Source organism: Myxine glutinosa, chromosome 7 (assembly GCF_964187855.1).
Source record: "Myxine glutinosa chromosome 7, kmMyxGlut1.1, whole genome shotgun sequence".
Taxonomy (NCBI): Eukaryota; Metazoa; Chordata; class Myxini; order Myxiniformes; family Myxinidae; genus Myxine; species Myxine glutinosa.
Genome location: NC_136267.1, coordinates 99,070,311 through 99,092,949, shown reverse-complemented (window position 1 = coordinate 99,092,949; position 22,639 = coordinate 99,070,311). Strand labels below are relative to the sequence as shown.

The window sequence follows — 22,639 nt, the reverse complement described above, 5'->3', positions numbered from 1 at the left end:
ACAGTAAACAAATTAAAAAAAAAATGGTTGACCAGAGTGAACACATGAGGGGGATGGAAGAGCGATTGGAGCACAAAATTAATGACCAAACTGACAAAATTGATGGATGGACAAGTGAATTGAAGGAAGAACTACGTCCCACGTCGGTGAAGTGATGTGAGTTGACAAAGTGGAAGACGCAGGAAACATGGAAGAGTCGATAATATTTGCGAGTGGGTTGGAGACACACCCACACACCAGATTAGAAGTTAGTAGTTCGTTTATTTTTCAAGATATTCCGCTCACAAGGTTCAGACATATATAGTGGTGGCCATCTTGGATTTTGACATGGCGACCCAATTTTCAATAGCGTTCTTCCTTATGCCTAGATACAGTCGCGCACCAGATTAGAGGTGTTTATTTCTCAGGCTATTTCGCTCACAGGGTTCAGACATATATATGGTGGCGGCCATCTTGGATTTTGACGTGGCGACCCAATTTTCAATAGGGTTCTTCCATATGCCTAGTTGCACCCACACACCAAATTAGAATTCGGTCCTTCACTTACGCACGCACGCACGCACGCACACACGGACAGAGGGGAAAACCATAGTCCCCCTTTCGCTCCGCGGTGCGACGGGGGAGAACAAAAGAATGGTGCCAATGGGGGCACAGGAGAAGCCATGGGTGGCAGAATTTGAAGCAAAACAGGGGGTGTTGACAGAGGGAATGGAAGAGTGTGAGACCCAAGCTGATGTGCTTCAGGCACAGGAGGGGGGAAATTTGATTACGGAATGTTTGGAGGTAAATGGGGAGTGTTCAAATGTAAATAGGGGAAACTCAAATGTAAATGGGGAATGTTTGTTAAAGGAAGACCTGGAAGGCTATCGGGCTGGTGTGGATGCCGGAATGCACCAACAGGAGGAATTTGAATTTTTACAGCACCAGGGCAGTGGTGCGGAGCAACAGGAGGTAGAAGTATTGGAGGTCCGTGTTACAGAACCGGAGCATGTGTATATAGATGAAGACCTGTCAGGGCCGCAATTGATTGGGGATGATGATGAAAATAATGATTTGACACCGGCTGGACACCTGGGACAATACCATCGAGGAGGAGGTTGCTCAGGTCCAACAGGGTCTGGAGGATGAGGTGAGTCGGTCAGTTGATGAGATTGAAGTGACCGAGGGGACCCTCACCATGAACAACAATTTGGTACAGGAGGCTCCGAAACTGAATTTTTTTTTTTTTTTTTTTTTTGTATACAAGATCGAGGCTCGTGAAAGAGCGAACATTAATCACACAGAAAGACAAACCGACACATAAAACATATAACATCGGGAGCGGTAGACAAGATGGGGAGAGAGGGGGAAGGACACAAACACAACATTTGAGAGCAGGGACCGAGAGACATGGAGACATCGAGAGATCTGAGAGAGGGCGAGGGCTTTGGGGGGGGGGGGGCATGGGAAGGGGGCGGTGGGAGAGGTATAAAACATATGGACACTGCCAGGACTTCCAGGAAAGAAGTTGGAATTTCAAACAAGGTGGATCTGGGGTGAATTAGCGGGGGTAGAAAAGGTCAAGGTTTTGGATGGGGGAAGATAAGAGATGGTGGTGAACAGCTGTTTTAAAGACCTGGAGGGAGGAGTGGGATTGAAGGGAGTGAGGGAGTTTGTTCCAGAGGCGGGAGAAAAGAGGAATGAAAGAGTGAAGGTGAGCAGAGAGCCGAGATTTCGGCAGTTTAACCATCAGAGGGTTGCTGGCAGATCTTGTGCGACCTGTAGGAATATTTGGGGGACAGAGCACAGAGAGAGCTGGGGGTGCAAGGCCGGAGAGGAGTCGGTAGAAGACAGAAAGACCACCTACCTGCCTGCGGTGAGTGAGTGAAAGGCCCTCAGAGATAGCTTCATCGCGGGAGATTCCAATAATTCTGAAAGCTTTGGTTTCAACAGCGTGAAGCCGAGCTAGGTGTGAGGCAGGAGCACCGGCCCATAGGGGAGAACAGTATTCCATTGAGCTGCGGATGAAAGCCTTGTATGTGGTGAGGAGCTCAGGTGTGCCGAGGAAGGACTTCGCACGACGGAGGATGCCCAGTCGGCGACTGGCTTTGGAGGCCAGCTTGGAAATGTGGTTTTCCCAAGAAAGATCATGGCAGATAGTGAGACCCAAAATCTTGAGCGACAGAACTTCTTGGAGAGGATTGTTGAGAAAGTAGATGGGAGGGTTGTCCAGTCGATCTTTTCGGAGAGACATAGTAAGAGTGTGAGATTTGTCAGGATTGAAAGACATGTTCCACTTGTTTGACCAGTCTGTGATTTTGTCCAGGTCTTCAGAGAGTGAGGAGGCAGCAGACTGCCGATCTGAGGGAAGAGGAATGGAGCGGCAGAGAGTGGAGTCATCAGCAAAGAGATAGAGAGGATTTTCGAGAGAGTCAGAGAGATCATTGATGAAGACCAGAAAAAGCACGGGGCCCAGAACACTGCCTTGGGGAACTCCAGCCTGAACAGGAAGAGGAGATGAGAGAAACCCATTCAGGGCCACACGTTGACGACGACTAGAGAGGAAGTCCGCCAGCCATGCGTGGAGATTTCCATGGATACCAAAGGAGGAGAGTTTGGTGAGCAGAGCGGGGTGCCAGACCGTGTCGAAGGCACGTGATATGTCGAGGGAGACAGCTCTAATTTCCTGTTTGGCATTTGGCAAATACCCAGTTGAGGGGGTGGGGAGGGGTGTTTTGGCCCTGAGATGGATTCGGATGTGGAAGAGTCGCGAGATACAGCCTTGGAAAAACTGGTACCCGTAGGGAATTTGGAACAGCTGCAGGGAGGGGCAGAACAACCCGAGGAAGGGGTTGTCACCTGCAGCTGCGGTTATTGGACACACGAGGCCAAATTTTTTAAAAGGAAAGCTAAAATTAAATTGCAATGGGACTTCAATTTGGCACAGCCTTGGAGGGAGTTGGTCCCCGGGCTGTGGAATTCGGACCAGGAGAGGTCATTGGTGTCGGCCTCTGGGAAAAATTTCCCCTTTCGAAATTGGTCTATGCCAGCCAGGTGGGGGGCTGTGCTGGCAGGATTTGGACATGGGGTCCGACCATGGACTTGCCGCTGGAACACCACGAGGCCGGCGTGAGCGAGATGCCCGGTGAGGCCTAGCAGCGCATGAGTGAGGCGGACTGAGGCCTACTTCCCACCAAGGCAGAGACCACGTTCGGACTCCCGCGCAGGAACGGGGGCCTGAGACGGGTCTTGATGAGGTGCCAGGACAACCGATTGAGCTAAGTGCACGATAACCCACACGTATTTTATTTTCCAGTTTATTTTCATCCTTCGTCTTTGTGTAAGTCTGGTGTGGGGGACGTCCCGTTTAGGATTATAGTTAGCGTGCATTTTCTTATTATTGGTATTTTTCATTTAATAAACCCTTTTGTTATTTTCTGTACATTTATAAATCCGTTTAGTTTGAGTTATTTTCCACAGGTTCGGTAACCGTCGTCGGGACCACAGGTAAACTCTTCAGCTTGCTCTTCTTCTCTTTCTTCCTCCGGCGCATATACATAAAGTCCGCATTTGATCGCCGCCTCAGAGTTAAAGCTTGCTTTGGCTATTTGTGATCCCTGTGGTGTTCACCTGGGGAATCACGCGACAATATTATATTGTTTGCACACATATGTATGACATGTTGTAAAGTTGTGTGTTGTATGCACACATTGTGCGTGACATGACATGTTGCACATATTTTATATACACACACACACACTGTAATAGTCTCACAATGCCTTTGGGAAAGACTAATAAAACCTACCAGCAAGACCCATCACAGATGCTTGGACGAAGATATTCCTGCCCACAAGATGCTCCAACGTACGTTGTGTAGTCAGCTTATCCTTACAAATGGTAATATCACCTCTACCATTTTCAATCTGAAAACACAATGGCACACAACAAGGATGATGCACCCATAAACTTAACAGGTGGTGTTGCCTTATCTGTCTCACTGATAGAGGGTGACAGACCATGGCTTCAACTCCCATCTAACAATTTGGGACTCAATGGGTCCTCTCAAATGCCAATTACTCTATTATATCCTTTCCAGGAGCCGACATGCATTGTATGGTGTGGTGGACAATACCTATAGTAATCCCACTTTGTTCAAAGTTAACCCACCACAAAATTCACCCGCTTTGTTAAAACCACCACACAATCAAAACACTTTGTTCAAATCCAATTTTAAACCCACCAAAGTGGCCCTAATGACAAATTTCCCACTGCTCGGCCTGCTGGTCGCATCCTATAACTTGGACACGGCCCTCATAATTTGGTGGCTCTCAGTCGTTCAGCAGGCCCCAATGCTCTGTGCCTTCCTACAATAATTCTTCTCATGCTCAGGCCACACTCCCAGCACACAAACCACACGTTTGCGCATCCACTATCAATTCCACTACCAATTTGCCTTGCCCAATGACGAACAGCTTCACAGTTTCCATTTTCCAAACCTTTTAACCCATCTGCTTGGCCTACTACTAACTGAAGGCACCCTCCAGTAGGGGCGTTGCTCTTGTTACGTGGTCCCCTCGGTGACTACCTGGTCTCGGTGACCCCCGGACCGTGAGAGGAACTTCGCCAGAAAGTAGTATTATATATACTAGGGCATGCCCGTACTATATATATATCTAAAATTATATCCCCCCCCTCTATTTACATGAAATGGTTTGGTCCATGAAATGTTTTGGTCCATTCGCAACGCCAAAGCGAACGGCGAACGCTTTACATGAAATGGTTTGGTCCATGAAATGTTTTGGTCCATTCGCAACGCCAAAGCGAAAGGCGAACGGCTTGCGAGTACAGAACTGCTACCATCATCAAGTAGAAAGAGAAGAGAAAAAAAATGAAAAGGAAAAACATTCCAAACTGCGAGGGAAAACAACACGGCACGTCGACACAACAACGTGTCCTGTGATTGGCCGTACGTGGCTGCCAGTAGCTGCCCCCCAAAAAAAGCTTTCACCGTCCGGCGACTGAATTTAAGGGGAAAAATAAAACGCTCTTCGCTTAAAACAACGCCCTTCGCTCTGACTGAATTGGGACAATGTTTTTATGTTTTTAATTGAATTACTATCCGTAATGGCGCACGCTCTCACGGGAGCTCCGGAAGGTCGTATATCGCAGTTACGATGAATCGCAAATTAGTTTTTATTAGTTTTATAATTAGTTTTAAAACATAGTTTAACGGCAACATAGTTTGCCGACGGGAAATAAATGAATACGCTCTCAAATGTGCCATCCGAGGCAGAGTGTGTCCGCCACGTTCGGCACACGCGATAGCTCGCTGCTCTCTGATTGGTTGAATCGTTTTTTGGACATAGCTCGGTAAGTAATTGTCCGATTAATATGAAACCTTGAAAAGGCACATCCTCGGGTCCCCAGCAATATACCTGGCAAGTTTCAAGTATATCGGACCGGTAGTTGTCGAGAAACAGCGGTCACAGACATACAAACAAACAAACAAACGTACAAACAAACATACACACAGAGATTACTGGAATTATAGATAGATGCTTTCGCAATGCAATCCCTATGAATTCCACCCAAGAGAAAACTGATGTTCAATGATATATTTCAAGGGTAAGGATATCATACAATTTCAAGGAAACAATCAAGGATATATTCCCCGAGCGATCAACAACAAACAACCATCAACAATTCCCAATCCACAATCAATTCCCTATATGATTAAGATGGCCATCTTATATATGTGTGTCCCCGTTGGTACTCACGACCCCCTTTTGGTCTCTGTCCCGCACAATGTCTCTGGGCCCCTCCTGACCAAGATGATGGTCGGCGTCGCCGCACTCGGGCGGTTGAACGAACCCCGGGTGGACGTGTTTCCACCTGGCAGGTATCGTACCAGGCGCCACGGCTGCAGCCCCTCGTGGCCACGCGAAGCGGGTGTGGTAAAGCAAGCCAAAAGCCCCACGCCGCTTGCAAAGCGTGTTAGGCCCCAACGTGCGACCCGTACGCGTCTTTTTAGACGGTGTCGCGAACGGTGCCAGACGCTGGGTCGGTGCACGGCCACACGACAGTTTGACGTCCACCGGCAGGTATCCGTCCCGGTAACTCCTCTCGCCAGACGGGCTCGGGAACACCGCTTTTCCACACGGCTCAATATCAATTCCACCTTTCGTTGGAGCGGGGCGAGGAAGAAGAATTCTCGTCGCTTTTCTTCCTCGTGTCTTTTCCTCTTCCGTTTCCGGTTTCTTTTTCAGAAGGGCTCCTGACCCTCCAACCACAACAACCCTTAATCTACTACACATGGATAAGCAAAGACCTGAATGGTAATTCACATACATTCACATAAATATGTAACACTCCCCCCCCTTCAAGAAAGAAAGTTTGAACCCAGCGTAAACTTTCTTTGCCGGCCAATTTGGAGAAACAAACCAGATAACTCAACTCCCCCACATTATCAGTTCCCCCCGGGCACAGTTATCACTTAAAAATAAAGCAACCAAAATTTCACCACAACCCCCCCTAGATTACTCACTCTGGACTAAGCACCAGCAATGACATTGTCCCTGCCCTTTACATGTTCAATTTCCCGTTGGACTCCTGCCAAGCCAAACTCCATCTCATGACCCTCTGACTTTGACCGTCAGTTTCTTGTGAATGAAGGTTAAGGGGTTGATCAAAGATCCAAAGTTAAGCAACTCGATAGCACTTTTTCCGGGAGGCCAAGCCGAGTATTCACTACATGGATGCCTTTAGGAACGTGGAGTTCACGGTTAGTCCATGCAGGAAAGTTCTCTACATGGGCGCCTTGAGGAACGTGGAGTTCACGGTTAGTCCGTGCATGAAAGTTCACTACATGGACGCCTTTAGGAACGGCGTTCACGGTTAATCCGTGTAGGAATCTTGGCTCGGCGGCTCCGCCGCATTCAGTGCTTCAACTTCTCAGAACTTCCCTAATAATTATGGTGGGACCACTTGTCGCTGTAGTCCCATGAATAGCGGTCTCCTTCTCGGCCACTACTTTGACAATCCTTCCTTCGGGAGCTGCCGTAACTCAGGGAGCCTCCATAATAATATTGATTGCGGCCACCACCAAAACTACCGCCCAGTTGTCCTCTCCTGTAGACCTCTCGACGCCTACGAAATGCCTTCCCTACTGTTATGGTCCGACCTTCCAAATCCTTGCCATTCCAATTCTTCTCTGCCTCTCTGGCGTCTTTTGTGCTGGCAAACGTGACAAAGCCGAACCCTCTTGACTGTTGCGTTTCCCTGTCTCTTACCAACCGCACTTCCACCAGCGGCCCATATCTGTTGAAGACAGAGGTCAGAACTTCTTCCTCTGTTTTGAAGTTCAGTCCCCCTACAAATAACTTGGCACTTTTGTCGCCATCCCGAGCTGGTGTGGTGTTATTTTCCCTGCTGGGCTCTTTACCAACCCTCAGGTTACCATAAACTTGACCCCCGGCCAAATCATTTCCGATAACCACAGATACACCCTCTACAGGAAGCGTGGCTTGTAAACCGACGGTGACCGGTCCTGACACCAAATCGGACTCCAAATGGATGACATGAAGTGGAGCACTAACACCGCCCCCGATCCCCTGTAAACGAACACTATCCCCCGTTGCCGTCTCCTCGGACCATGGCAAAATGCCTTCAAGCATTAAAGATTGATGTGCCCCTGTGTCCCTCAATATCCTAATATCCTCCGGTTAGTCGAGGCTCCATCCCGTGACACAAACCACTCTGAAATAAATGGTTGGTAACCCTTTTGATGGCGATTTCTCACAATGGCCATTGCATTTGGAGTCGTAATAGTCGGACTCCGCTCTGGGTCTTCCCTTTTCATGCGGTAACAACTGGACATCAAGTGTCCAGGTTTCTTGCAAAAAGCGCAAGTAGGCCCGGAGGAAAAACTCGTGGTCTGCCTCGGGCCCCCCGAACTATAAGTTTGCCTTGGGCCCGCATCCCTCTGATTTCGAACAGGTGGGGTATCCGCGTTGTCCCCATAATCCTCTCGAGGCCGCCGCCATGTATGGTCGTTCTCCGCACCTGCTGTTCCCCACCTCCCCTGCGGAGATCTAGGCGAGGAGTTAGGTTCGTGGACCCCTATTCGGTGGGTTAAGGCATAATCATCTGCCATGGTGGCTGCGTCCCACAACTTTGGTACTTTCTTTTCCTGCAGGTACACTTTGATGTCCTCGTGGACACACTGCTGAAATTCCTCCACCAGGATCAAGTCACGCAATGTTTCGAAGTCTTTCCCGACTCCTTTTGACTCACACCACCGATCAAACATGTTTTCTTTCACTCTGGCAAATTCCACATGGGTCTCACTCTCCCTCTTCCTGGCATTCCTGAATTTTTGCCTGTAAGCTTCCAGAACCAACTCATAGGCTTTGAGGATGTGCTTCTTCAGTACCTCATAATCTGCACATTGGTCCATTGGTAGTGCCGAATAAATCTCTTGAGCTTTTCCCACCAGCACACTTTGCACGAGTATGGTCCAGGCCTCCTCCGGCCAGTTTAATTGTCGAGCCACTTTCTCAAAGTGTGGAAAAAATTTCGCGACTTCCTTTTCACTGAACGGTGGAACCAGCCTCACATGTCTGCCCACATCCCAGGTTTTCTGGTTAGGTGTCGACCCCGTCAGCAAGGGTGGTGCCTCTCCCCGTTCTCTCATTAACTCCAGCTCCTTGAATTTAATTTCCTGCCAAAGCTCCATCTCACGTTCCTTTAATTCCCTTGCTGCTTTTCTCTCCTCTGCTTCGAGTTCCCTTGCAGCTCTCCTCTCCTCTGCTTGTTTCTCTTCTCTCCTCTCTTCTGCTTTCCTTTCTTCTTCTTTTAACCTTTCCTGGAGTTCTCGTTCCACTCTCCTTTCCTCTGCTTGTTTCTCTTCTCTCCTCGCTTCTGCTTTCCTTTCTTCTTCTTTTAACGTTTCCTGGAGTTCTTGTTCCACTCTCCTTTCCTCTGCTTGTTTCTCTTCTCTCCTCTCTTCTGCTTTCCTTTCCTCTTCTGATCTTTCCTTTTCTGCTTTCCTTTCTTCTTCTTTGATCCGTTCCTCGCTCCGTAATTGCAACTCCAGTTTCTGGAGCTCAACGTCTTCTGGTTCTTCGGGTAGCCACTCCCAGGCTAACTCGTCCCATGTTCCTAATCCCACCATAGATTGTATCACCGTGGCCTGCAACTCTGCCTTCCTCAAATTAGTTCGGACCTCCAAGTTAAAATGTTTGGCCAATTTCAAGAGGTCCGACTTTAGTAACGCTCGGAACTGTGCCTCACTCGGTGTTACCGCAAAGTTCTGTGCCACAAACGCCATGGTGACTATCGTTAACACCTGTTAACCTTCACCCAAGACTTTACCCCAATTTCCCCAAAAATTTTCCAATTAATACTTAATTAATAAATTTTAATTAATAAAAATATTATTTTATTATTTTATACAATTTTAGATCCCGGACGTAGACCCAATTGCGAATCCGCAAATCGTAATTTGGATGAGCCCCCAATTCTGTTACGTGGTCCCCTCGGTGACTACCTGGTCTCGGTGACCCCCGGACCGTGAGAGGAACTTCGCCAGAAAGTAGTATTATATATATGCTTTCGCAACGCAATCCCTATGAATTCCACCCAAGAGAAAACTGATGTTCAATGATATATTTCAAGGGTAAGGATATCATACAATTTCAAGGAAACAATCGAGGATATATTCCCCGAGCGATCAACAACAAACAACCATCAACAATTCCCAATCCACAATCGATTCCCTATATGATTAAGATGGCCATCTTATATATGTGTGTCCCCGTTGGTACTCACGCCCCCCTTTTGGTCTCTGTCCCGCACAATGTCTCTGGGCCCCTCCTGACCAAGATGATGGTCGGCGTCGCCGCACTCGGGCGGTTGAACGAACCCCAGGTGGACGTGTTTCCACCTGGCAGGTATCGTACCAGGCACCACGGCTGCAGCCCCTCGTGGCCACGCGAAGCGGGTGCGGTAAAGCAAGCCAAAAGCCCCACGCCGCTTGCAAAGCGTGTTAGGCCCCAACGTGCGACCCGTACGCGTCTTTTTAGACGGTGTCGCGAACGGTGCCAGACGCTGGGTCCGTGCACGGCCACACGACAGTTTGACGTCCACCGGCAGGTATCCGTCCCGGTAACTCCTCTCGCCAGACGGGCTCGGGAACGCCGCTTTTCCACACGGCTCAATATCAATTCCACCTTTCGTCGGAGCGGGGCGAGGAAGAAGAATTCTCGTCGCTTTTCTTCCTCGTGTCTTTTCCTCTTCCGTTTCCGGTTTCTTTTTCAGAAGGGCTCCTGACCCTCCAACCACAACAACCCTTAATCTACTACACATGGATAAGCAAAGACCTGAATGGTAATTCACATACATTCACATAAATATGTAACACTCTCCATACCACTTTTCACACCACTCTCTCCTCAAACCATGCACACCTAAAATTCCCCATTCACTCGACATCAGCAGATTGGCCACACCTACTTTACTCATCCTAAATTCTGCCCATAGCAAGAAGAGGGAAGAGGTGAAAGGCATCCCTAGCATGATTGATCAGCCATCAAATTGAAGCCAATTCAGCCTTTCCTTGAAAAACTCTCGAAAATTTCCTCCATTTTCCCAAATACTCAACACGTCCCAAATTCCAACTTCCCATATAATTTAACACATCAGTTTTCCACGGTCCTACATTCCCTCTGCTACTATCATCCATTCATTAACACTGCCCTTAGTCATCTAACAAGGCCCCATTACCCTGAGCCCTGCTGGCTTTTTTGGCTCTGTCACTGCTCCTGGGTCCTAGGTGGGCCCTGAGCCTGATAACATTGCCCATAGTGACCCCCACTTGTCCTCCATGGCTCGCAGAACTAAAACGGCCAGACCTACTGACTCACACCTTTCTTGCAGGGCTCGTGGGTCCAGAACAGCCACTTCCACGAGCCACCATCTTTCCTCCTGGTCCTCTGCTGAGCACAAGGATGCTGTAGATAACGGCATCAGCCCCCCGAGCTTTCCTTCTCAGAGCTGAGGCAAAGCAAGCACCCTCCTTCTCTGCAAAGTTCTACCCTGCCTAAAATATAACCTGTCAGTTTTTATCCCTTTGACTGGGGTGTTTCTCCTCACACTGCTCAAACTCAGTGCACTCTCCCATGCACACACCCTGAGTCTTAACTCAGGTCAGGGTCGGCGTCATGGGGGGGCTTTCGCGGGCCATGCCCCCCCCCAAATGAGTTATTGTGCCCCCCCCCCCCCACCCCCACCCGCAGGCCAAGCCTTTGGTGACAAACTTTGCGTTTTATTAATTGATTTATATTTATCATATTAAAAATGAAAATGTTTTTGCTGAATGAAATGAAATAAAAACAAAAATAAGAAAATAAAAAAACACACCCTGTTGGTCATATTTGTATCAGGTCACATTTGAGGAAGTAGTATGCTCATTGGTCTGGTGTTTGACCTATGACCTACTTGTTTGATTTGTTGTCATTACGTCAAGATAAGCACGCGCATACGTAGTTAGCATTAGCAAGTCAGATGGCGCTTGGCGCCAAAATGTTTCAGTGAGAGCAAGCAACTATCAGACTGCACTTCGAAAAGAAATGGCTTTAAGAAAATGGCTATATCCTACGGTGCTGCTTCTTCAAGGCCTCCCCCAGCTTCACCAACGGAAGAGGGAGCAAATGCGCCCAGCACGGCCACCTCTGAAGAGCAAGAGCCTCATTCTGCGAGCAGCCAAGATGCACCTGCTAGCGTAAGCGCGAGCTGTGGAAGACTACCCATAGTCATAGATGACCTCAGGACTGACCAGCCCACCCAAATCGTCTTACAACAGTACCCTGCCAGCATTTTCAGTGGTAGGAAGCGTTCATTTGTCTCCGCTTGGTATCACAACTGAGACTGGCTTGAATACAGTGTCAAGGCCGATACAGCATTTTGTTTTTGCTGTCGGTTGTCTAGCGCCACTCGGAGGTCTCGGACACTGGATGCCTTTGTGAGTGTGGGCTTTCGTAACTGGAAAAATGCTTTGGAGAGATCGGGGATTTCATAAACACGAATCTTCAAAGGAGCATCATATCTCTTGCTATACACTGTGGAAGGAGCGGGAGAGGCGTGTCAATGCTGGAAAGGAGATTTCAACACTTGTCAACGCAGACCAACGACGAAAGAACAGGTATTATGTTTCCTCTCTCGTCGATGTTGTCGGATTTTTGGCGGAAAACCAGTTGCCTTTACGAGTGAGGATAGAGGCTTTTGATAACATGTCGGAGGGGGGGGGGGGGGGCGGTGGACTTTTCCTCTCCTTACTGGACTATACGATTAAAAAGGACCCTGAATTGGCTGATGTTGTGAAAACGATCCCTCGCAACGCCACATACACCTGTCACGACATGCAAAATGAACTCATAAGTACACTCAGCACTGTGGTGACAGGCTATAGTGGAGGAAGTAGGCGATGTAGTAAGTTCAGGAATCTCCTTTAATCAAGTTGTTTATTAAAGACGATACCAAGCTCTCACAGAGCACACGGCCATCATGACGAGCCGCCATCAACCACTGAAGCCACGCCCCCAGACGTCACCACGCAGTACGTAGTACCAATCACAACATCTCCCTTTCATTGAAATTATTATGTTTGCATGCAACAAAACACTACTAAACTAAATCAAAATAATAAACACAATCAGACACAACTTGAACCACACATAGATGGGATATGGGGTTACTGTTATAACTCTTAACCAAAATGTAATTACTGCTCAGTATGATTAGCTAAAACAAAGAAAACACAGAATCATTCCAATCAATGCATTGTCTCTGCACCAATATTACAAGGGCTGATTTCTGGTGGTCGTTATTCACTATCACGATATCTCAATGGTTTTCGAATCACACGGCCTGATCTGGTCGAGTACGGAGAGTTGTCCGACCTTGTTGTCTCAGCACTCTCGTCATCCTTGGAGCTGGAGCAGCCATTAGTTTCCATTGCTGAAGCGTCGTTGTTGAAATGTACGTGTCGAGCAGTTGGTAGACTTTGATGTGTTGGTTGGGTCGGTTCGTCCTTCCACTTGGCGCCACAATCGGGTGGATGAAGTTCACGCAAGTGTGCCCTGGTTCTTCGAAGATGCGTCCCATTAGGCATCTGTACTATATACAAGCGGGGTTCATTACAGCGAGCCACAACTTTCCCGGGGTACCATTGGTGCATGTCCTTGTTCAGAATCCGAACCCGATGTCCAATAGCCAATTCAGGTAGTTCCGGCCCAGCCGTTCTGTTGTATTGCTTCGCCATCTGGTCTCCACGTTCCTTCAATCGTTCCTGAATTTCCTGATGCCTTTGTTGTGCAGGAACCAACAGACGACTTGGTAGGTTGGTGCGTATGGGCCGGTTGAACAGCATTCGCTTGGACTTGGGAGGTGGGAATCTACAGGTGTGCACCTCAGGTGTTGTAGTGCAATATCTATGTCACTCCCTGATCTAATACACTTTTTGATCATGTTCTTCACTGTTTGAACTTGTCTCTCAACCAATCCATTACTGCGTGGATACCTCGGCGATGTTGTTGTGTGACGTGTGTTTTACATTCCATTTGGTACACATATCACGGTATGGCTTACCCACATATTGAGGTCCATTGTCCGATATGATCTCCAGAGGTGGGCCGAACATACTGAAACATTCCGATGTGGCCTTGGCTACTGCACTGCTCGTCGTGTATTCCATTCTCTTCACAACTGGGTACTTGGTGTAATAATCCGTCACCAAGAGGTAGGTCTGCCCGTGTAGCTCACACATATCACTGGCTACCTTTGTCCATGGTACCACTGGCATCTCATGAGCTATCATAGCCTCACGCCTTTGTTCTGGTTGGTTCTCTTGACATGCCTTACATGTTCTGACAGCTCTCTCAATGTCCAGATATATACTTGGCCAGTAAACACATTCGCATGCTAGACGTTTTGTCTTTTCGATCCCCATGTGCGCCTCATGGAGCTGGTCGAGGATATCCATCCGTAGCTGCTCTGGAATTAGTACCTGTCGACCTTTGAAGAGAACACCGTCACAAATACCAATTTCATCACGGTATGGCCAGTACGGACGTAGGACCACAGGCAGCTCTGTAATCCTAGCAGGCCACCCTCCATGAACAACCTGCTGCAATGCTCGAAAGGTTCTATCAGCCTTTCCACACTCTCTGAGTTGGTCCTGTTTCCTTGAGCTGAAATCAATGAGGTCAAAGCGATGATGATCATCCACATCATCAAGCTCAATACCATCTACCCGTGTGTCCAACTGCAGTTCCTGATTGTTCCCTGGGTTCGGTAGCCTCGACAGCGTGTCTGATAGCATCATCTCACGGCCGGCCTTATACTCCAGATCAAAATCGTAGCCTTGGATTTTCACAAGAAGGTGCTGAAGCCGTGGAGGGGCGCTTGTAAGCGGTTTGCTGATGATCATGACCAATGGTTTGTGGTCTGTGTATACATTGAAGCGTTTCCCAAACACATAAGTATGGAACTTCTGTATGCCAGCAACAAGGGCCAGGGTTTCTCATTCAATGTTTGAATATGCAGACTGAGTGGGTGTCAGAGTACGTGACGCAAAAGCAACAGGCTTGTCATCCTGCAAAAGGCATGCACCCAGTCCCTTCTGTGACGCATCTACTTCCAAAACTGTCTCCTTGTCATGATGATAGTATGTTAGACAGGCGTCTGCATCAACACTCTGTTTCAGTTGCTCAAATGCAAACTGATGGTCTTCCTGCCACATGAATGGCACTCCATTCTTCAGTAAATCTCGGAGGGGTGCCACTTTGTCCGCAAAGAGGGGAATATGTGGTGACAGATAGCTCATCAGTCCAATGAATCGGCTCAAGTCTTCCTTATCCTGCGGTGACGGCATCTTCCGGATGTCGCAGATCTTCCCAGGATCAGGTGAGATTCCTTGTTTGCTGTAGATCGAGCTGAAGAAGTTGATACGGTCGGTCTTGATGATACATTTCAAAGATTTGAAAACCAGACTCTCTCTTCGTGCTACTTTCATCAGGTTCAGAAGATTACGATCATGCTTCTCTTCAGTTCGTCCTGATACCGCCACATAATCGGAGATACCAATACAGCCTTGTGCTTGCTCGAGTATGCGGTCCATGGCTTGCTGGAACAGATCCTGGCTGACACATAACCCAAAAGGCAATCTCTTGAAGCACCAGCGCCCAAAAGGTGTGTGGAATGTGGTCAAATCCTGGCTTTCCTCGTCCAGATGCACAGCCCAATAACCAGCCCGAGCATCTAATTTTGGGAATATTGTGGCGTCAGCAAATTCTGGGTTCAGCTTGTCTAATGTTGGTATTTTATGTGGACACCTCTTCAGCCAAGAGTTTAGGCGTTTCGGATCGAGACATACTCTTAAGCTCCCATCTTTCTTTACACTATTACAGATGGAAGAGCACCAATCCGTATGATAGTCCACTTTCCTGATGATACCCTGTTTTTCCATTTTCATTAGTTCCTCCTTCAACTTCCCTTTGATGTGAACACTACACTTCCTTGGTGCGTCAATCGATGCCTTTGCATCAGGCTTTAGATGAAGCCTCACTTTTCCTTTAAAATTCCCAATGCAGTCAAACCTGTCCGGGAACAGCCTTTTCAAATCATCCACGGAATTCACCTTGTAGGCCTGTTCCTCATGGCGCATTGGTTTCGGAATCCTTGATGCTGGAGGTGCAGCCTTCAGCAATGTCCTCCGTTGCCCAGCAATGCTGTTTATGGTGACGATGTTGAGCCGTTCACATGCTGGTAGTCCAAGTACTGCAGGTCCAGGTACTTCAACCACATATAACCTGTACTTGAACCAATCTGAGTCTTTATATCGACACAAAAGCTTGAGGATTCCATGACACTTGATCTCACTGCCATTGTAAGCAGTGAGCTTGGTCCCACCAAGCGGAGTCAGTTTTGACATCCATTTGTTTCCATACATGTCCTTCACAATACGCGTTGGCAAAGTATTCCCTGACGCACCTGTATCCACTTTCAACTGCAGTTTGTATACACCTTTCATGTCAGGGCATACAATGTTCAATAATGTGTACACTTCATCCCTCGTCTCCTTCATACACAGTGCGGATACCCTGATCACGTGAAACGGCTTGATGTGTTCATATGCCTCAGTGTCACTTTCGTAACTGTCTTCATCGCCTTCAGTACAATACCCCGACACTTCATTCACCGAGGTCCCATTATTGTTACTTCCCCGAAGCATACCTCTCAACTTGCTTCTGCTGACGCCACGGCCTCTTCCACCCATGGCAGGATGGCGGCTCCACTCGTATCCATCAGCATATCTCGTGCTTCGTTTGGGATTTTCACAACAATGGGCCCAGTGTCCCAGTTCACCACAATACTTACAATAATCATTGTATGCTGGGCAGTTCCGTGGTGGATGTGATAGTCCACACCTTTCGCACTTTTGTCGATGTGTCATGGCATTCACAGACGATGAAGGCCCTTCCATCTTCTGGATGGCCTGCTTTTCGATTACCATTGCTTCATACTTGCGTCCCTCACTTAAAACCAGGTCCGTGTCGTACCTGACCTCCTGGTCGAGCAGATGCTTTTGAAAATCATCATGTGGGGTGCTCACATCAACTCGATAATCCGTTCCGAGAGTTCTGCTTCGGAGAAATTGCACAACCTTCCCTTCCGTCGGCATCGGTTGACGAAATCATCAATGGACTCTCCTTCTTGCTGCCGAAATCTCATCATTTCCAGCCGGTGAATCCGAAAGTTTACATGAATGTCCAACTGATCCTCGAATAATTTATATAATTTATCCGGATCCTTTTTATCATCCTCACTCAGAGTCGATGCATTGATCTGCCCCAGTCCTTCGTCTCCCACAGCAATCTGAATCTTGATGGCCTGCCTGGCTTTAGTATCGATGCCCTTGTCCGACAGCACCAAGTTCATTCATTGCTTGAATAACTTGAAGGTCTCCGCCAGCTCCGAGCTGGACCAGTCCATTGTCGGGAACTTCGCCATGTTGAAAAAACACGGAACGTGCTGCCGTGGTAATCCGTGAAGAAAACAAGACCAAACGTCAAACTGCTTGTTGATCTTCACGATCCCACCGCTGCCACCATGTAGTAAGTTCAGGAATCTCCTTTAATCAAGTTGTTTATTAAAGACGATACCAAGCTCTCACAGAGCACACGGCCATCATGACGAGCCGCCATTAACCACTGAAGCCATGCCCCCAGACGTCACCACGCAGTACGTAGTACCAATCACAACAGGCGACTCCTATTACACTTTGAAAGTAGATGGAACCCGTGACCCCACTGGGAGTGAAAATATAGTGTGGGGGCAGTGTGTGTGTGTGTGTGTGTGTGTGTGTGTGTGTGTGTGTGTGTGTGTGTGTGTGTGTGTGTGTGTGTGTGTGTGTGTGTGTGTGTGTGTGTGTGTGTGAGACTTTGCGTGACTTTGCAGCATTTTTTAAAATTGTAACTGGGTAGGTGTGTTGACTGTTGACGGCAAACTCTTATTATCAAGCCTTTACATCATAGATTCAGTTCTGAACGGCAGTTTGTGCCCCCCCCCCCCCCCCCCCTAATGCAGCATGTTACCCTAATGCCCCACGATTAGATTTGTTCTGACGCCGACTCTGACTCAGGTACCATTTGTCTTGACACTAAGCTCCTCCTCTCTGTCATGGGTGTGTGAGACCATGTACCTGGTGAAGTCTGCCTGCTCCTCCAGCCATTTACACCTTTCTGCCAGGTTTCTGCACCTGATTCTGTCCACCAGATGTTCCTTCTGGGCCTTTTCCCACCTTCCACTTTAATTCCCACAGCTCCCAGGCACACAACCATTTCCTCCTCTGATTATACCTCTGGTGTGGTGGCAACACAACCACTGTGGTCATTACTGCACTTTCCATGGCTCCTTCCACACTACACCACATGTCTCAATGCTTCTGCACCCTGCAGTCCTCTCCTCTGTAAATCTGGTGGTCTCTAACACACTGCACCACATTTGCTCCACATTGCCTTCCAAGGGCTCCAATACACTGCTCAGGGTTCTATCATGCATTCCTGGGGCTCTATCCTGCCGTCCTGGTGCTCTACTGTGCCTGCTACAGGCTTTGCTATGCCCTCCTCAGGCTCTGCAATCACACTTCACACAGGGTCTGCACTGATACTCTCACCCCAGGGTCTCTGCTCTCAATTTCCACTGGGTAAATACCTCCATCCACCACAGGGTTTGCACTCTTACCACAGTTATTTTATTAACACTCACAACGGGGGCATTCACTTTTGTCTTTGCCATGTGGGACTTTTGTCTTTGCCACGTGGGACTTTTGTCTTTGCCACGTGGGACTTTTGTCTTTGCCACGTGGGACTTTTGTCTTTGCCATGTGGGACTTTTGTCTTTTTGCAACGTGGGACTTTTGTCTTTGCCATGTGGGACTTTTGTCTTTGCCATGTGGGACTTTTGTCTTTGCCACGTGGGACTTTTGTCTTTGCCACGTGGGACTTTTGTCTTTGCCACGTGGGACTTTTGTCTTTGCAACGTGGGACTTTTGTCTTTGCCACGTGGGACTTTTGACTTTGCCATGTGGGACTTTTGTCTTTGCCACGTGGGACTTTTGTCTTTGCCACGTGTGACTTTTCTCTTTGCCACGTGGGACTTTTCTCTTTGCCACGTAGGACTTGTTCTTTGCCAACTGGGACATTTAGCTATGCTACCAACCAAGATGAGCAGAACCTGAAAAATATTGTGGCGATGCAGTTGCCCTGAAACAACGTGCAAATGCCTCATGGAAGGCAAATCTAACAGAAGTAAATCTTCGTTCCTTTCACAAAGATCAAAACAAGTGTGTGGCTACCCTCAGGAAAGCCGGGAAACAATAAATCTCTACTCTCAAGACTGAACTCTCAAACCTGTCTCCCTCCTCCAAATCCTGGTGGTGTCTGGTCAAATCTGTTTCTAGTCTCTGTTCCCCCTCCATCTCCTCCCTTACCTCAAACGGCTACACAGCTGACATGGCACATGAAAAAGCCAAATGCCTCAACTCTGTGTTTGCCTCAAAATCTTGTGTCCCAAACCCATCTCTCTCTGTACCCACCTTACCCAGTCGAACCCAGCTGTTCCTGAACTCTGTGTCCTTCTCTCCTGACAAGGTGGAGAAGTTTCTGTCAAACCTTGACTGATTCTGCAACTGGTCCAGATGGCATCAGCCCATGGGTCCTAAAATCCTGCTCTGCTGCTCTATCTCACCCTCTCTCTGGTCTCTTCACCCTCTCTTTTGCTCAAGATCATCTGCCATCTGCTTGGAAATCAGCAAACATTACCGCTTTACACAAAAAGGTGCAAAAAGAGATCCATGCAACTATAGACCAATCAGCCTGCTCCCAATCATCAGCAAGGTCATGGAATCCATCATTGCTTCTGATATTAAATCCTTCCTCTTCTCCAATGGCTTGATATCTGATCATCAATTTGGATTCAGACAAGGTCATTCTACTCTGGGCATGCTGCTTCTGCTGTCTCAACAATGGATGGAGGTCCTTAATGCCAAGCAGGAAATCAGAGCTGTTTCCCTTGATATATCACGTGCCTTCGATATGGTCTGGCACCCTGCTCTGCTCACCAAACGCTCCTATTATGGTATCCATGGAAATCTCCACACATGGCTTGCGGACTTCCTCTCCAGTCACAGTCAACGTGTAGCCCTGAATGGATTTCTCTCCTCTTCCCTTCCTGTTCAAGCTGGAGTTCCCCCAAGGCATTGTTCTGGGCCCTGTGCTTTTTCTGGTCTTCATCAATGATCTCTCTGATGCTCTGGAAAACCCTCTCTATATCTTTGCTGATGACTCCACTCTCTGCTGCTCCATATCTCAACCTTCGGCATGCAGCAGCCTCCTCACTCTCTGCAGACCTGGATAACATCACAAACTGGTCAAATAAGTGGAACATAGCAACTGTGCAGCTCATTACATTGGAGAGACTTCTAAGAGATTAAAAACAAGGCTACACGAGCATCAGTTAGCCTTACGTAGGAAGGACCCTCTCTCCCAGGTCGCAACACACAGCATCAAACAAGACCATCAATTTATGTTTAGTGTGGAGGAGGTGATAGGACAAGCGAACAACCAAGTGTCCAGACAATTGCAGGAGGCCTGGTATTCAAATGAAAATTCAATTAACAGACATGTTGAATCTGCATATGGCGAATCCGTGCATGTCACGGTTAGAAAGTAGAAACCCTCACGTCATTACCTCATTCATATTTAAAATCAATATCTCTATTTTCATTCCAAACAGCATCGTTCCAATCATACATTAATACTACTAGCAACGGTACCCGCCCTATGGGCAGGGCTTCAATTGGGAAGCCCAAATGAAAAGGAAAAATATCGGAAATTGAAGGCTTTTTTTATTTTAAACGATTCATATAAACATCCGTTGAATCATATCACACGCAAATCATAAAAATCTAAACAGTACATGGCGCCCATTTTGAAAAAATATTGAATTCTGCAAAACGGAAGCGGCCGCTACACGTCTTTCTCAGTCGCACGTTTGTGTGAAGAGTGCGCACCGAATCTGTAACACGGAAGCGGCCACTACACCTGTTTCTCAGTCGCTTTGCACACGCTGCCATGTTACTTCGGAGCCGCACGTTTATACAGGAAGAGTTCGCCAGGAGTCGATCTACTCTCTCCTGGTATGTAGAATTTCAACAAAAGCCACATCACTGTTCATATCGATAAATATTATTCCATCGTGTTTAGAAAAACTGGAAATTTGGAAAACTTGGAAAAACAATATTGCCTATTTTACTCCAGGGGGTCCTAGGATTACCCACCCAAAATATCGTTGCGATCGGTTCAGCCGTTTTTGCAGTACCTTCGAACGGACAGACAGACGGACGGACATTTGGTGAATTATGGTAAGATAACAAAATGCTGTGTTAAATCACGATTGTATTGAGATATTATCAAACCAGCTCATTGTCATCATCTGTTCACTTCCAGATTCAGGAGCAGGTCCGTATCGAGCCAATTTCAAAATTATAATTTTATTGAGGAACTTATGAAACCTCCTACCTACCTTACAACATCTTCTGGGACCACAAAACGTCCACAGAAGGTTTGGTGGGGCTAGCCCCAAAACTGAGGGAGTAGTTTCGGGAAGGACAGACAGATAGACACTCTTGTTTTACAATATTGTCGTATATACTGCATTTTGTTATTTTGTACAGTCATAGTGGTGCTGTCATTTTTAGATGGTGAAATGTTTTTTTTTTTTTTTTTTTTTTTTAAGGCAATGTGGTGTATTTTGTTCTCCCACTCACCCCCGCCCTACTGTTTCACATGATCCAGGAATGTCATTAAATCGAAACAGCACAACATGTTGTGTGACCGCATTGGAATGCACACCGCATTGGAAAGTGAAACATAATGTGCAACAATAGACGAACAAGAATGGTACAAGCTTCCAAACAACCCTCGTGTCCTCCACATGAAAACACTTACTTGAATTAATTTCCAATGAAGTGCTGTTTTCTTTTCTTGTTCAGTGATTCCATAACATACTAAAGCTTTTCCATTCACATTTTTCCCAAATGTGTAGCTGTAAAATATTAGAACAATGTCAACTAAACTGGCTGGATGCTTTATAAGTTTTCATTTAATATGATTTATTAAGATAATATGATTCAAACTCTTTATTCAGATCCATAGAATGACAAAGGCAATAGCAAAATAATAATACGAAGTCATGGTGTACTAATGTTGAATACAAATAATAATTTGTGAAAACAAAAGTGTTTACAATCTCCTATTTTAGGGAGTGTGGGAGGGATAGAAAGATTGGAAGGTTAAGGACATTAATTGAGAAGGTGGGCATGTGTGGCCAGGCACAGATACGAATAGCCCATGACAAGCAATCACAACCAGATTACTGATAGGTTACCAGCCTGCATTGGGAAAGGAAGAGACACAGAGCGAGGGCAGAGAGAGTGAAAAGGAAAGAGAGACGAGAAAAGGAGTGTTCAGGAGCTATACGCAAAGTATGTGACTTCTTTATGGCAATTGGTCTTAAACCTCCCTGCTACTGTCACCCTACCGACCTCTTCTCCCACCCCCCACAAAAAATGTGACTGTGAATGAGTGCAATGTCAACTATTTCAAAATTTTCGATCATCTTCCATTCTGCAAGTTATTTTTATTGGTGGCCTTTAACATCGCAGTGGACAATTGAGTGTTCCCTTCAGATCCCTCCAAATTTTACAAACTTCTTGTTGAATTTCCTGCTATGTTTTTGGAAATGCCCAATCATAGTCTCAAATCAATTATTTAAACGGCACATCTGCCATTTTTGGAGGAACTCTAAATTGTTCTAAATTGGTACGTCCAGTTGTGGTGAAGGCAAATCCAAGATGGCTGTGCCATGAAGATGAATATGTTGTGGCTCCGAAGGGACTGTGGCTCCGACACACCGCTCCCCCACATCCCCAAATGACCACATATTTTGTGCACGGCCACAGAAGCAGAAAGAAAACTAAAAGGAAAGATAAAATAACAGATACAAGGATAAAAGGAAGGACAAGAGAGAAAGAGAAAGGGAG

The 22,639-nt window shown here is 47.1% G+C and overlaps 1 protein-coding gene across 1 annotated transcript in view; it reads right to left on the bottom strand.

The window, feature by feature from the left end:
- The window catches only part of LOC137431468 (complement C3), a 613,976-nt gene that overhangs the window by 510,368 nt on the left and 80,969 nt on the right, over window positions 1-22,639 (bottom strand). The window contains exons 9-10 of the mRNA XM_078782039.1: window positions 21,546-21,642; window positions 3,785-3,902 (exon numbers count right to left, since the gene is read on the bottom strand). Of these exons, the coding sequence (XP_078638165.1) occupies window positions 3,785-3,902; window positions 21,546-21,642 (215 nt within the window). The remainder of the gene's footprint in view (window positions 1-3,784; window positions 3,903-21,545; window positions 21,643-22,639) is intronic.